Raw genomic sequence first — 14219 nt, 5'->3', positions numbered from 1 at the left:
TAAAATTGATAGTTATAATTATGAATAATATTAATTAGCTTATTAGTTTTAATTTGTTTTTCAAAAATTAAAATTAATCATGTTTGTTGTAAAAAATTGATCTAAAAATTTATAAACATATCAACTTTTTATCTAAAATAAATTGTGTATCATGATGATTCTTAAATTCAATTTTTTTTATAAAGTGTAGAAAATTAAGAATATTTTAAGTTTAACTACAATTTTATACTCCAATGCATTGGATGAAATAATCTATTAGTTTTTATACTTTATAATATTCACACACTCCAAAATCAGTTTAGCTTACTCTTCTTCTATATTATATGTGTTCTTCCAAAGAAATTATTAAATAAAAATAAAATTATTCTCCCTTCATAACAATGGTCAAGAATGACATTAATTTCGACAAAATATTAAATTATAGCTTATTTGCTTGAATTTGTTTTTAAAAAATCAAAATATGTTTGTTGATAAAAAGTTAATTAATTTTTAATTTATTTAATTTGATCTAAAAACTTATAAACAATTCAATTTTTTTCATCCACCTTTTACCTAAGTATTTCATTTAATTCAATCATTTTATTTATATCAAATTTAAACAAAATCTTCTATACTTTTTACTTTGACAATTTAAAAGTAATTATTATTGTAAAAATGATTATCACATAATACTAATTTCTAAATAATCTTAACAATTGCGATCTATTTATCACCGTCTCTAACTCTAACAACACCACTAAATAAATTTTATTTTTTTAAAATTAAGGAGAACTAGCAAAAACATCAAAGTTACGACCTCGCTTTCATTTGAAATCGAATCCGGAATATTTTGACATCTTTAAGTCAACTCTTACCAATGAATTACATTTGTGAAATTAAAAAATTAAGAATATTTTAACTACAACCCCATCCAATCTAAGTTTTTAGGGAAATTTGATAAGTTGACTTTACAAAGGGACTAAAATGAGTTGGTGACTAGCACATAATTTTAAATGCGCTGGTGACTATTTTTTGACAAAATTGTCCCTATCGCGATACGCAACCGGATGTCCTGTGAAAAGTCCACAATCGCGAGACGCAATTTTTTTATAAAAAAAAATCACGTCTCGCGATTGTGGACTTTTCACATGGCATTCGGTTGCGTTGCAACCGACGATTACGTCTCGCTACAAGGATAATCTTGTTAAAAAAATATGAAGTGATCACCAACGCATTTAAAATTATGCGTCTATGACCAACTCATTTACCCCTATTATTATGATAGTTTTTATACTTTATAATAATGACACTCTCCAAAATCAATTTTTTTACTCCTCCATATATGTGTTCTTGCCATTATTAAACCACAAGTTGTACTTTGTTATATCCCTTGAGAGAGAAAGTAATACAAACACAGAAAACTCCGTCGAGAATGGAAAACTCCGGCGAGAAATTCGACATAATCGTGGTCGGAGCCGGAGTAATGGGTAGCGCCACCGCATACGCAGCATCTAAACGTGGCTTAAAGGTACTCCTTTTAGAACAATTTGATTTACTCCACTTCCGCGGTTCATCTCACGGCGAATCTAGAACCATACGAGCTTCCTACCCAGAAAACTACTATCCTCCGATGGTAATCGAAGCTGCAAAACTATGGGAAGAAGCTGAATTAGAAGCTGGTTATAATGTCTATTTCAAGACATCTCATTTGGATTTTGGTCCTTCTGATAACCCTAGTCTTCTTCATGTGATATCTAGCTGCGAAATCAATAAAATTGATCATCGGATCTTGGATGCACACCAGGTGTTTGATGAAATGTCGGGAAGAATTAAGATTCCTGATGATTGGATTGGGGTTGCTACTGAACTTGGTGGGATAATTAAACCGACTAAAGCTGTTTCTATGTTTCAATCATTGGCTATGAAACATGGAGCTGTTATCAGAGACAGGATTGAGGTGATGTTCACTTCTTTGTTTTTTGCTTAAATACTATAGATTTGGATAAGAAAATCATGATTAAACCCTTAAAAACAAAATAATTTGGTCTTTTAAGAACATTTTTATGATCATGATCTGGATCTTAGTTTACTCTAGGGATTGTTCCATATTGGTTTGAGGCTTTCATACTCAATTTTGTATAAAAAAAAAGAAAAAAAAAGTTATTTGAGTTTTTAAGTTATTAAATTAGTATAATGTATTTTGTATTTAAATTTTTTAAAAACAAAATAGAAATAATTTAGTGATTTAATGACATGACATGACCCATATTAAACAAGTATAAAGTTTGTTAGTTGAGATTTATTTGGATTGTGTTTTTTTTTTTATTAATATATAATGATAAAATATTTTGTTTTTAAATAGAGAATATTTTTAACATAATTTTGTTAGTGAAATTGAGTGATTTAATTATGATAAAGTCATGGAAATTATTCTTAAAAGTTTAAAATTGTCAATAAATTTTTCTATGTTTATATTTTGTTTGCTATTTTAAAACAAAATTTAATTAAATATAAATTTTATAAATGATTTTTCATTCCAAACACATGTTAAGTATTTTCAAAGGGTCTCATTCTAAAAGACAACTTCTAAGATCATATGATTTTTTTTTGGCAAAGAGTTATTTGAATAAATATGGATTATTTTGGAAAAAAGAATTGATTGTGGTTAATTTTGATAAAGTAAATTATTATTATTATTTTTTTTAGCAAAAAATTAAAAAGTATTAATATATATTGATAATTTAGAAGAAAAATAAGTATTAATTATTTTTTTAATATTATGGATGATGAATTGAATAAGAATGTGATGATATTTGATTATATAAAAAAAAAAAAAATTCTGTTAAGCAAGGTCCATATAAGATTATGTTTATTCTTAATGATAAATTTAAATTTGGTTTTATTACATAGGTTATAAACTCTCAATATCCTATAATTGGATTTGATGTATTAAATATTTGTTGGATTTATATTTTTCAACTCCAATAATTCATACATAAGTTAGGATATAATAACAATTTCAAATAATTTATTCTCTTCTCTATTGTTCTCTTAAATAGGTAAAAGGTATAGAACCAATTGATGAACAAGAAGGTGGTGGAATCTTAATCTCCACCACCTGCGGAAACCAATTCCGATCATCGAAATGCGCCATAACAGCAGGAGCATGGATGAAGAATCTGGTGAAGAAAGTGACAGGAAAACACCTCCCAATCCAACCAGTAGAAACATCAGTATTCTACTGGCGAATCAAACAAGGTCACGAATCAGATTTCACAATCTCCCCCGGAAAATTCCCAACATTCGCAAGTTATGGCAATCCCTACATATATGGAACACCTTCACTAGAATTCCCAGGTTTAATCAAGATACCAATCCACGGAGGTCTTGAATGTAATCCTGACGAGAGGAAATGGAAGGCGGCGAAGGAGGTAATAATTGAGGAGATTCGAGAATGGATTCGTGGTCGATTTGGTGATTTAGTTGATGCTGATGGTGGACCGGTGATTACTCAATCGTGTTTGTATTCAATGACTCCGGATGAAGATTATGTGATTGATTTTCTTGGTGGGGAGTTTGGGAAGAATTTGGTGGTGGCTGGAGGGTTTTCTGGACATGGTTTTAAGATGTCGCCGGTTATTGGGAAGATTGTGGTGGAGATGTTGTTGGATGGGGAAGTTGGAGGAGGAGTTGATATGAAGTATTTTAAGATTGAGAGGTTTGATGGTGGGTTGAATGGAAATGCTAAAAGTTTTGCTGATCAAGTTTGCTTTTCTTCTTCTTGAATGATTGATTGGAGATGATGAAGTTTTTGGGTTCTTGGTTAAGTTGTGGGTTTTATTGATTCTAGTTTGCTTGTTGTTTAGAACTTTAAATTGGTTTAAATTAAATAAATGGTAAGTTCTTATTTGGAGTTTGAACTTGGTAGTTTTTAATAAATGAGAGTTACTTTGAATGGTTCAACAAAGAGTTAATTAATTGATATTTTCTTGGTTATTCATATATAAAATATAATGTTATAATCACTGAATTGAGATGTTGATCCGAGTAATGGGTTAGATTCTTTTAAAATAGTTTCATCATTTTCCGTTTGTGTTGAAGTTTATCGTAGATATAACGAATCTAGTAGTGATTCTGCATTACGCACCGAACATGACAAAGTTACCGGGTTTCAAGATATATATAGATGAGTCAAGAACCTGAAAATACTCACAAAGATAAGGAAATAATTTTTGGAATTCTAGAGTGAAAATGAATAGAAGTACGTAGCTTAATCAATTAGATTGAAGTAATATATATAGTTGAAAATTAAATCTTAAATCATTCGTCAATACTTTAATACAACACTTTAATACAACGATCCCTAATTAATCCATCTAATGTAATAGTCTTACTTGTCTTTTCATTGTATTGACATTTCTTTCTCGTTAAGAGAATGCAAGTTAAGGTAGGTTCAATATACCAGCACTTAATAACAATTAATAACAATTGATATCAATAAATTTAACCATTAATAAATTCACCCATTATAACCTTATAGAAAGGCTTTCAATCCATGCATGAAATTTTCATATGCATGACATTTAAATAATATATATTTGTATTTTCTAAATTTGGATTCAATGATTCTATCCTTTGTGGCATACCCTAATTCACGGTAACATACAATATTTTACCCCCCAAAATCATTCCAAGTAAAAATCTTTTCTCCTTCTCCTATCTTTCTTTCATTTCATCTTCTCCAAAGACATCTTTTTTCTCATTCTCTATCTCTTTTCTCATCAATGGAGGAATAACCTGTTCTCTGGAGATAGCTTTGCTACCTTCCCATTGCCAGGTTCTCTCAATTAATCTCCCTCTCATTCCTTAAACATATCTTAACATTTCAAACATTCTTAATCAACCTACAACTATCATCAATGGCGACACAAGGCAAGCAAAGAAGCATTTGGAAGGAAAAAACAGGGCCATCTCTTTCCTCTCCTCGCCATACCCGAAAACCACAACCCACCGGTAATAAGTCTGTTCCTAAATCACAAAACAATGCCAAGCATCGACCAGGGATTGTTCTTCTTGGTACGAAATCATCTCCGACAATCAACAACAATAGTAGTATGAGATATGCCGATGTATTAAAGGGCTCTAGTTCTACGTTTTCGTTGCCTAAAACAGAGGAAACAACCCCGGTCAAGGAACTCTTTCTTCCATCTGATTTTCCGGTTATTAGCGCTGAAAAAAAGAATCCTAATCATCTTAAGAGATTTAAAGAAGAAAAGAATGAGAAAGGAATTGAAGATATTAGAGTTGAGTCTACTAAACAGCACAAAGAAGAAGTTATACATGAAAAGAAAGACACAAACATTATGGAAGATAAAAGAAATGATAATGAGATTGCAAATGATGAAAATGAAGAGAAAATTATTGATGATTGGGAGCTTGTAGATGAAAATATTGATGAGAATCATACCTTTGTAATCGTTGATTCTAATGAACAACGAGAAAGAGACAAAGAAGAAGAATCGGTTATGGATGAGAATGTAATCAATGAAGAAGAACAAAGTATTATGATTGATGGGGAGGGATACTCTGGACAAGAACAACAACAACAAAACCATGATAATGAAGAGGAGAAGTTCTTGAAACCAACGGAAATATTGAAATTAATGAAAGCGAAATCAATAGAGAAGGATGTTGCATTGACGCCGACAATAAAACAGGTGATTCGTTGCAGCAACAGCACGACCAACAACAATAACCGACCCGTGGTTAAGAAGGAAGCTGCGACATCAGTTGCGGCATACAATGAAGTGATTGAGGAAACTGCTAGCAAGTTGATAGCAGAGGAGAATAGGAATAAGGTTTTGGCATTGGTTGGGGCTTTTGAAACTGTTATATCTCTTGAGAATGAAGGAATTAATGAATAGAGATTGAGAGGGAGATTTTTATGTAGAAAAGATATCAAATTTGTATATATTTCTAAGTGGGAGAGGATGGTATTTTATCTAATTTATGTACACAAGCAAAATTTGAAAGGAGATGACTAATTATATTTGAAAAACTCAAATGACAAGAATATGTGTATAAGAGAGAAAAGTTCATTCACGGGAAATTTGACGAAATGACCTTACAAACCGGGTTATTTGACCTGGTGGAAATTTATAATTTTTTTTGCGCTCGTGGTGCTCTATTTTTTTTTATACGATTTTGCCCTTGTCGCGAAACGCTAAGTCACTTAGCGTTTCGTGAAGTGGATTAGGGGTTTGTATAAATACCCAAATAATTTCATTTCCCTAAATTTCTTTCTCTCTCTTCTCCAATTCTCTCCTTCACTCACGGTGGCCGGCGACGACGGCGGCCGACGGCGACGACGGCTTCGTTTCCTCCAATATCCATACAAATCTATACCGATCAGAGCTCTTCTAACCTAACTAATTCATTTATGTTTATCTATTGCCGATTTCTAACCCTAAATCTATTTTGCATGCAGGTTTGTTATACTAGGGTTTATGTGAGGTCTCCGATTCTAACTATTTGAAGGTCGTCGAGGTAGATCTTCATTCTAACAGTTATGTTCTTGTTTACATTTTCTTCATTTCAAAAACCTTTTCATATTTCCTTTATGTCCATCATTTTCTCCGTTTTGTTGATTCTTATTTCTTATATGGTTCATATTGGTTCATGTTTGAGCATTTCGTTAGGTTATTATTTGTTATTCGTTCATCTTTGCAGAAAATCTCTATCTGATAAGAGCGTATGTGTTTCCGTTTCAGATCTGCTTACCGTTTCGCTACGGACTTACCGTTTCGCTACGGACTTACCGTTTCGCTAAGTAGTACCTCGCGATTCGCTAAGTAGTACCTCGCGATTCGCTAAGTATCAAGATTTTTTGTTATTTATAGTTAATCATGAACTTCATTTGACAAGGTATTTACATCACTTCATGGTTATGAAGAGAACCTGTGTTAACAAAACAAACATTCTAATTTTACATTGGAAACATTTAGATTCTTCAGAAAATGCCTTTGAAGAATCTATCATTGCCCTCCAGATAAGCAAAGATTGGCTGACTTTGATTTCGTTAGTCGTTAAGCTAAAGAAATAAATTTCAAACAATTTTCTCTTATCTGGAGTTCAACGATCGCTTCTTCAAAGACTTTTTCTGAAGAATCTAAATGTTTCCATGTAAAATTATAGGGTTTGTTTTGCTAACACATGTTCTTTTCAAAACCATGACTTTGTTGTTGATACCTTGTCAAACGAGATAGATTACCTATGAAACCAACAAAAAAATTTTTACTTGACGATTCGCTAAGTACTACGAGCTCCAGCTAGGAGAATGGTTTGAATTCGATTTCGTTATTAAACAATATAGTAGCGAAAACGTATTCAAACCATCTTCTCTTAGCTGGAGCTCGTTGAACTCTCGTTTCGCTAAGTCCTTCCCGATTCGTTAAGTCCCTCCCGATTCGCTAAGTCCCTCCCGATTCGCTAAGTCCCTCTCGACTCGCTCCGGAAGTTGAAGAGACGCGCGTACTCACACGCGCTAGACCTTATATATTCAAAAATTTCAGAACATTTCATTTCAACCGCCCGACTCTCTCTCTCTAACCCATTTTCTCTTCAATGAATCTTGTCAAGCCCGATCATTTCTGCTTTCTTCTCGTTCGTCATTAAGGTTTGTTCATTATCATTTTCTGCTTTTTTGTTCATTGGTGGTTTTTGCATGTTAGTGTAATGTTAAATGTTTCTGTTCAGTATATATTTTTTGCCAATAGGGTTTCTGTTCAGTATATTTTTGTTGCCATTAGGGTTTCGCTAAGTACCTTCTGATTCGGTAAGTACCTTCCGATTCGGTAAGTACCTAGCGATTCGCTAAATACCTAGTTGTGGCCGATCATTTTCTGGTTTTTTGTTTATGGATTTTGGTCTTTGCATGTTAAGTTTAAGTGTTTGTTTCAGATTTTTTGTTTAGGGTTTTTGCATGTTAAGTTTATTGTTTGTTTCTGATTAGTTTCGTATTGTTTCCGATTCGGTAATGCTGTCTTATGTTCAGTTAACGGTTTCGCTCGGTACCTCTCGATTCGCTAAATGCCTCCCGTTTCGCTAAGTACCTAGCGATTCGCTAAGTACCTCCCGATTCGCTAAGTACTTAGCGAATCGGGAGGCACTTAGCGAATCGCTAGGTACCTCCCGATTCGCTAAGTTCTTACGTTGTATGTGTTTGTTCTAACATTTTTGATGATGTTGTTTCCTTTTGTAGATGGCAGAAACAACTGTTACTGAGTTTCCCGGTCGGATTTCGTGGAAAAGTGCCCTCACCCTGAAGAAGATTGTGAATAAGTTCGAGGAAATGGATCTTCTGGAGAGTGTGTACAATACCCACTTCAGATCATTATTCACAGCCCCCCTCTTGCAGTTCTCAGGAAGTATTGTACATCAAATATTGTTGAGGAGGTTAAGCTCAAACTCCAAGGAGATAACATTGCAGTTCATAAAGCATGACAATGCAATTAAGAAAATAACAGGACAGTGCATTTAAGATAACATGACATTGTTGTTCACCTAACATAACAAAATAGTTCAAGTAACATTACATTGCAATTCGTGAAACATGACATTGCAGATCATGTAGCATGACATTGCAGTTCATTACAGTTCATTGCAGTTCATAAGCATGACATTGCATAAATGAAACATAATGCATTTAACAGAGTTAATAGGACAATACAGTTAACAGAAATAACAGGACAAAATAATTCATATAACATTACATTGCAATTCATGAAACATGACATTGCAGCTCATGTAGCATGATATTGGAGTTCATTACAGTTCATTACAGAATGCATTTAACAGAGTTAATAGGACAATACAGTTAACAGAAATAACATGACAAAATAATTCATATAACATTACATTGCAATTCATGAAACATGACATTGGAGTTTATTATAGTTCATTACAGTTCATAAACATGAAATTGCATAAATAAAACATAATGTAGTTAACAAAATCAACTAGACAATGCAGTTAATTGTTGTTCGTTTGTTACCTTCGTTCTTCTTCCTCATTCTGTTTATTCTTCTTCTTCACTTCGTTCTTCTTCTTCACTGTTTTCATCTCAATCATTGTATTCGTCTTTTTTGCTTCGTTCTTCTTAGAAGCATCATATATAACCACTTGTTTATTTGATTCCTAAACATTACAAAAATGTCGCAAGTTAGATTATATAACCGAATGTACTAAAGTAAAAAATGATGAAGAAGTTACCATTTTGTGTTGAACGAAGACCGCGAGCAGATGATGGATTTTCTCTGATGATTAATGTTAGGGTTTTCTCTGAAGAACGCGAGCAGACGATGGAAATTGCTAGGATTCGAAAGCAGATGGATTTGAGAAAGAGAGAGAAATATGTGAATGTCTTGGAAGATGTTGAAGATGGTTGAGTTAATCAATTGCGTTTGTAAATCGCTAGAATTGCAGATGAACTTGAGAGAGAGAGAAAACCTAAAATGTTTGGGAAGATGAAAATGGCAAATGGAAGATGAAAGGGCGGGCTTCTTGGTTTTTAGATTTTTTTTTTATTGGGCCTACCACGTAGACAGTCGCTGGGAGAATCGCTCTCCCAGTAGCTGTCTGTATCATTTCTCTAGTTCTAAATACTCATTAGAGTCATGTTGAGCTACTTTCATCAAACGGGGAGGCTAAATCTAGAACGCCTAAATTTAAAATTGGACAGTTTATTTTATTGATTTCTCAGATGGAGTCATCTGGGCTCATCCCAGTGGCCTGACCACGTCCCAAAAGCTTCATAAAAGCTAATAGGGAGTGAAGGGACGACTGATTGAGAACCTCTAGCCATTAAAATTGAAACTTGCACTTCATCTTTTTCAACTATTATTTTTAAAGTTTCTATTATTGGATATTATAATGATGTTAGGATAGTTTACATATTTCTTTAGTTTCTTGGTAGTTTAGTTCCTACCTGCATAGGTCGTCAGGATCCAGAAACGGGAGGATGCAATCAGTTTTGGGTAAGTTATAGGTCAACCTGTAAACCGATCGAGAACTAAGAATATAGTCGGGTATCCGACCAAGGAAGTCTAGATCCTTGCTCCTTTTCGATCAAGAGCCAAACTTCTGGCCTGTTTCCCAACTGAATTTGCAACTGAGAATCTTATGGCCGGTCTCATTCATCCGACAGAATCGAAGATCATGACCGATGAAATAGGGTCGCGGTCGAAGGCCCGACCGAAGTCTCGACCGAGGGTCACATTTAAAAACTTCGGCCCTGTGATTGAGAATTTCAGCCACACGATCGAGAGCATTAACCACTAGATCAATTCTTGTAAGATTGCTATTCAAGCTATCCAATCAAATTCCCACAACCGACTCTCAACATTATGCATTTGGCTTGATCGCGATAAATCCATTTGAAATTTTAGTTTTTTTTTATTTATTTTAGCATTTTAAAAATAAAAATAAAAAAAATAAAGATTTTTTAAAGAAATGGTTTATCTGAAAACTAACATTTCTTTTATTTCTTTTATTGTTTTTAGGTATCTTGTCTTTTATATTTTCCACAATAGGTAATTTCTTTTGGTCTATTTCGTTTTCGTTTCCCATATTATGAGGTAGCGTTTGTTACGTGGTACAAATTATATAGGGTATAAGTTGTATAGAGGTATAAATTGTAACGAGTTATAAATAATATAGGGTAATATAAATTGTATAGGTTATTAATGTTTGGTATGAATTATAAGAAATGATATAAGTTGTATATGGTTTATAACTTTGTGTTTGGTATATAATATAAGAATGTAGTATAAGTTGTATAGATATTAATTTAAAATTTTAATTATTTTAATTATTTTATATTATAAATAATATTATTTATTATTATAAATTATTGTACTATTATTTAATAATTAATGTAAATTTAATTAACATATAAAAAATTGATTATAATATAAACAATAAATTATGTTTATTTAATTTAAATATTATTAATAATTGTAATAAAATAAAATTATTATTTATAATATAAATGAATATATAAATTAATAATTAATAAAATTATCATTATAAAAATAAATAAATATTTTTTTAATTAAAATATTGAACTATTTAAAAATATATAATAAAAATAATTAATTATAATAATAATATTAAAACTAAATAAAATATATTTAATATATTATATAATAATAAGTTATATATAATATTAATAAAAATTATAATGAGAAATTAAAAATTAAGTGATATAAGAAAAGTGTTGTACCTATCGGGACTAGTTACAATTTTATACCAAATATGAGGTATGAGTTATATAGAGGTATAATTTATACCAATGGTAAAATCCTAACAAAACACAATATTAAAACACTATTAGTATAGTTTATACTATACCAATAGTGTTATACCCCTTATACCTCATACCAAACACACCCTGACTATATACCTAAATGCATGATTAAGAACATATTATTACAAAACTAAGTGTATGTTTAGGAAGGGATTAACCTTTAGACACACGTCTAAAATCGGAAAAAATAATTAATTAATAAAACAAATGTAAAAATTACATCTTTAAATATGGACAAGGATTTTGAATAAAAATCGTTCATTTGGACGGGCAAGAAGGACAAAGTGACAATTCCCTTTTCAGAGTGTCACCAAGTACTGAACCAAAAAAGAACTTTTTTTTAAATAAAAGTGTTTTTTAACACAATTATTTTCCCCTAATTTTATATAAATTGGGTGATGACTCTTATAAGTCAAAGCTAGTCTAAGTCGATGATCATATAAGTAAGCCAGACCATAGACTACCATTTTGGTTTCTCATTTGACTCGGGATTCAAGATAAATGTAAGTTATGAGCTAACTATGATTCGAGTTTATTTCTCGACTAGTCTCAGTTGTAACGTCTAAAAATAAGTCTATTTATTTTTAGATGTTATAGTTGAGAAGTCGAGAAATAAAGTCAAAACACAATTAGCCCCATAATTTACATTTTCTTTCGAATCCCAAGTAGAATGAGGAACCAAAATGGTAGGCTAGATTCAACATACTTTTAAGATCATCGACATAGACTAACTTTGACTTATGTGAGTTGCCACACTAAAATTATGAAAAGAAAAGTTGCATTGAATAACTCTTTTGTTTTTAAAGAGGTTTTCCTTTTGGTTCGGTGTTTGGTGTCACTTAAAAAAAGGGCTTTCACGTCCCTCGTGCCCGTCCAAATAAAAATTCTATATTCAAAATCCTTTATCAGCTTTAAAGATGTGATTTTTACATTATAAATTAATTATTTTCCCGATCATAGACATGTGTCTAAAGGTTGATCATGTTCTAGACATACACCTACTTTTGTAACAATCTATTCTTAATAATGCGTCTAGGCATAGTCATGGTGTGAAAAACAAAATAGAAAGGAAAATACTTATTATAGAGAAGACAAAAGGCAAGATTCCTAAAAAAAGTACTAAAAAAGTAAAAGCAAATGTTAGTTTTCAAATAAACTATTTCTTTGTAAAATCTTTATTTTTTTTATGATTTTTATAAAGTTAAAATAAATTAAAATGAACTAAAATGTGAAAGGGTCAAAAATATGCAAATCAAATTGGTCCTTAAGGGCACTCGATCGAATGTAGCTAAGGGGATTTGTTACGACCGAGCCAAATGTAGAATGGAGAGAGTCGGTCGTAGGCGAGTAGAAGATTGATTACAGGCGTCGACTATCGATCATGTGGATCAAATTCTTGGTCACATAACTAAAGTTTTTAGTTTCGGCCTTCAGTCGGATGAATGTAATGACCTTATGATTCTATTATGAATGTTAATTACAAGATGATCGGACGAGAATGATATAGCCACATGGACTTGGACGGATGAAAGCAATGTATGAAGTTTCATTTATCTTATTTAGTTTTTAGTTATTTTATTTGTGTATTTTTTTAGTCCCTGAACTCTTTTATTTTGTTACTTGACCCTTGAGTTGTTAGGTCCCCACACATTAGTGTGTACCAACTCTAGTCTTTCTTTCTTGAGCTCTTTTCCAATTTTTAAGAAACTCACCCGTTTCTGTTTTCCAAAAATACAATTTTCACATAACTGATGTTCAACATACTTTAGTTCTGGAATCTGACAATTCTTTAAAAGAATTTTCATCATTTTTTTGCTCATATGGCCTAACCTGCAATGTCATAGCTCACTGTTCTTCGAGTCATCAACTACAACAATAATTGTTTCTCTACATGTTGAAGTCGTGTATAACGTTTTAGATTTATGATCTCGAGCAACAACTATTTCTCCTTTAGTCACCTTTCACACACCATTTCCACAAATAAAATTGTGACCTTCTTCATCAAGTTGTATAACAGAAATCAGATTGCGCATTAAACTTGGATGTGTCTCACCTTATTAATCTTCCAAATAGGTTTTTTGTCATCTTAAATTTGATGTCCCCAATGTCAATAATATCCAGTGACTCACCATCTACGAGATAAACTTTCCCACAGTTTCCAGCCACATAATTCTCCATTAATTCTTCGTGGACAGTGGTGTGGAAAAACGCTCCTGAGTCCAAAACCTATGAATCTATTGGGCTATCAATAGACACAAACAATGCATCAATGATAGTTTCTGTAATTGCGTTAGCTCCATCATTTTTATCATCACCGTTTCTTTTTGATGCTTTGCAGTTTCTCTTCAAGTGACCCTGCTTACCATAATTCCAGCAATCAAATGTCCGCCCAGACTTGGACTAAATTCTCATATTTCTCGATTTAGATCTGCTTTTAACTCGGTTGAAATTTCTATCATTACCTCTACCCCTATTTTTTAACATTTAGAGCATAATCTTTGAACGTTTCACCAGAATCAATTTTATGAACCTCTTTAACAAGAATACGATCTCTAACTTCAATAAATTTCAATTTAGAGTTTCCAATAGAGTTACTAATTTCTGCTATAATAGGTTCTCAATTATCTGGTAGAGATGTTAACAAAATCAGGACAGTAACTTTATCCCCATAATCAATCTCAACAGATAACAGTTGATTCACAATTATATTAAATTTGTTCAAATGAGTAGTAACAGAAGTACCATCAATCATTCTTAAATTGAAGAATGTTTTCATTAAATGTACCTTGTTGTCAGTAGATGGTTTCTCATATATATTAGAGAGAGAGATTTCATCAAACCCATGGTAGTTTTCTCTTTTGCTACATTGTGAGTA

The 14219-nt window shown here is 32.0% G+C and overlaps 2 protein-coding genes across 2 annotated transcripts; both read left to right on the top strand.

Annotated features, from left to right (window-relative positions):
• The first annotated feature begins 1342 nt into the window (after positions 1–1342).
• On the top strand, positions 1343–3938 carry LOC124928608 (probable sarcosine oxidase). Its single transcript, XM_047468848.1, has 2 exons — positions 1343–1936; positions 3039–3938. Exons 1-2 carry the CDS (start codon positions 1412–1414, stop codon positions 3762–3764), a joined length of 1251 nt encoding a protein of 416 aa, XP_047324804.1. The 5' UTR covers positions 1343–1411; the 3' UTR covers positions 3765–3938.
• Positions 3939–4898: 960 nt separating this feature from the next.
• Positions 4899–5903, top strand: LOC124930552. Its single transcript, XM_047470885.1, has 2 exons — positions 4899–5312; positions 5415–5903. Exons 1-2 carry the CDS (start codon positions 4899–4901, stop codon positions 5901–5903), a joined length of 903 nt encoding a protein of 300 aa, XP_047326841.1.
• Positions 5904–14219: the final 8316 nt, after the last annotated feature.

The sequence above is a fragment of the Impatiens glandulifera genome, chromosome 3 (assembly GCF_907164915.1).
Source record: "Impatiens glandulifera chromosome 3, dImpGla2.1, whole genome shotgun sequence".
Taxonomy (NCBI): Eukaryota; Viridiplantae; Streptophyta; class Magnoliopsida; order Ericales; family Balsaminaceae; genus Impatiens; species Impatiens glandulifera.
The sequence above is the reverse complement of the archived record's forward strand: the minus strand, read 5'-3'. Positions and strand labels throughout refer to the sequence as shown.

Excerpts from the sequence above, each read along its gene's own strand:
- LOC124930552 (XM_047470885.1), top strand. The coding sequence starts at position 4,899 with ATGGCGACACAAGGCAAGCAAAGAAGCATTTGGAAGGAAAAAACAGGG. Across the intron at positions 5,313-5,414 it reads CTAAACAGCACAAAGAAGAA|CTTGTAGATGAAAATATTGA; the intron begins GTTATACATGAA and ends GATGATTGGGAG.
- LOC124928608 (XM_047468848.1), top strand. The coding sequence starts at position 1,412 with ATGGAAAACTCCGGCGAGAAATTCGACATAATCGTGGTCGGAGCCGGA. Across the intron at positions 1,937-3,038 it reads TTATCAGAGACAGGATTGAG|GTAAAAGGTATAGAACCAAT; the intron begins GTGATGTTCACT and ends TCTCTTAAATAG.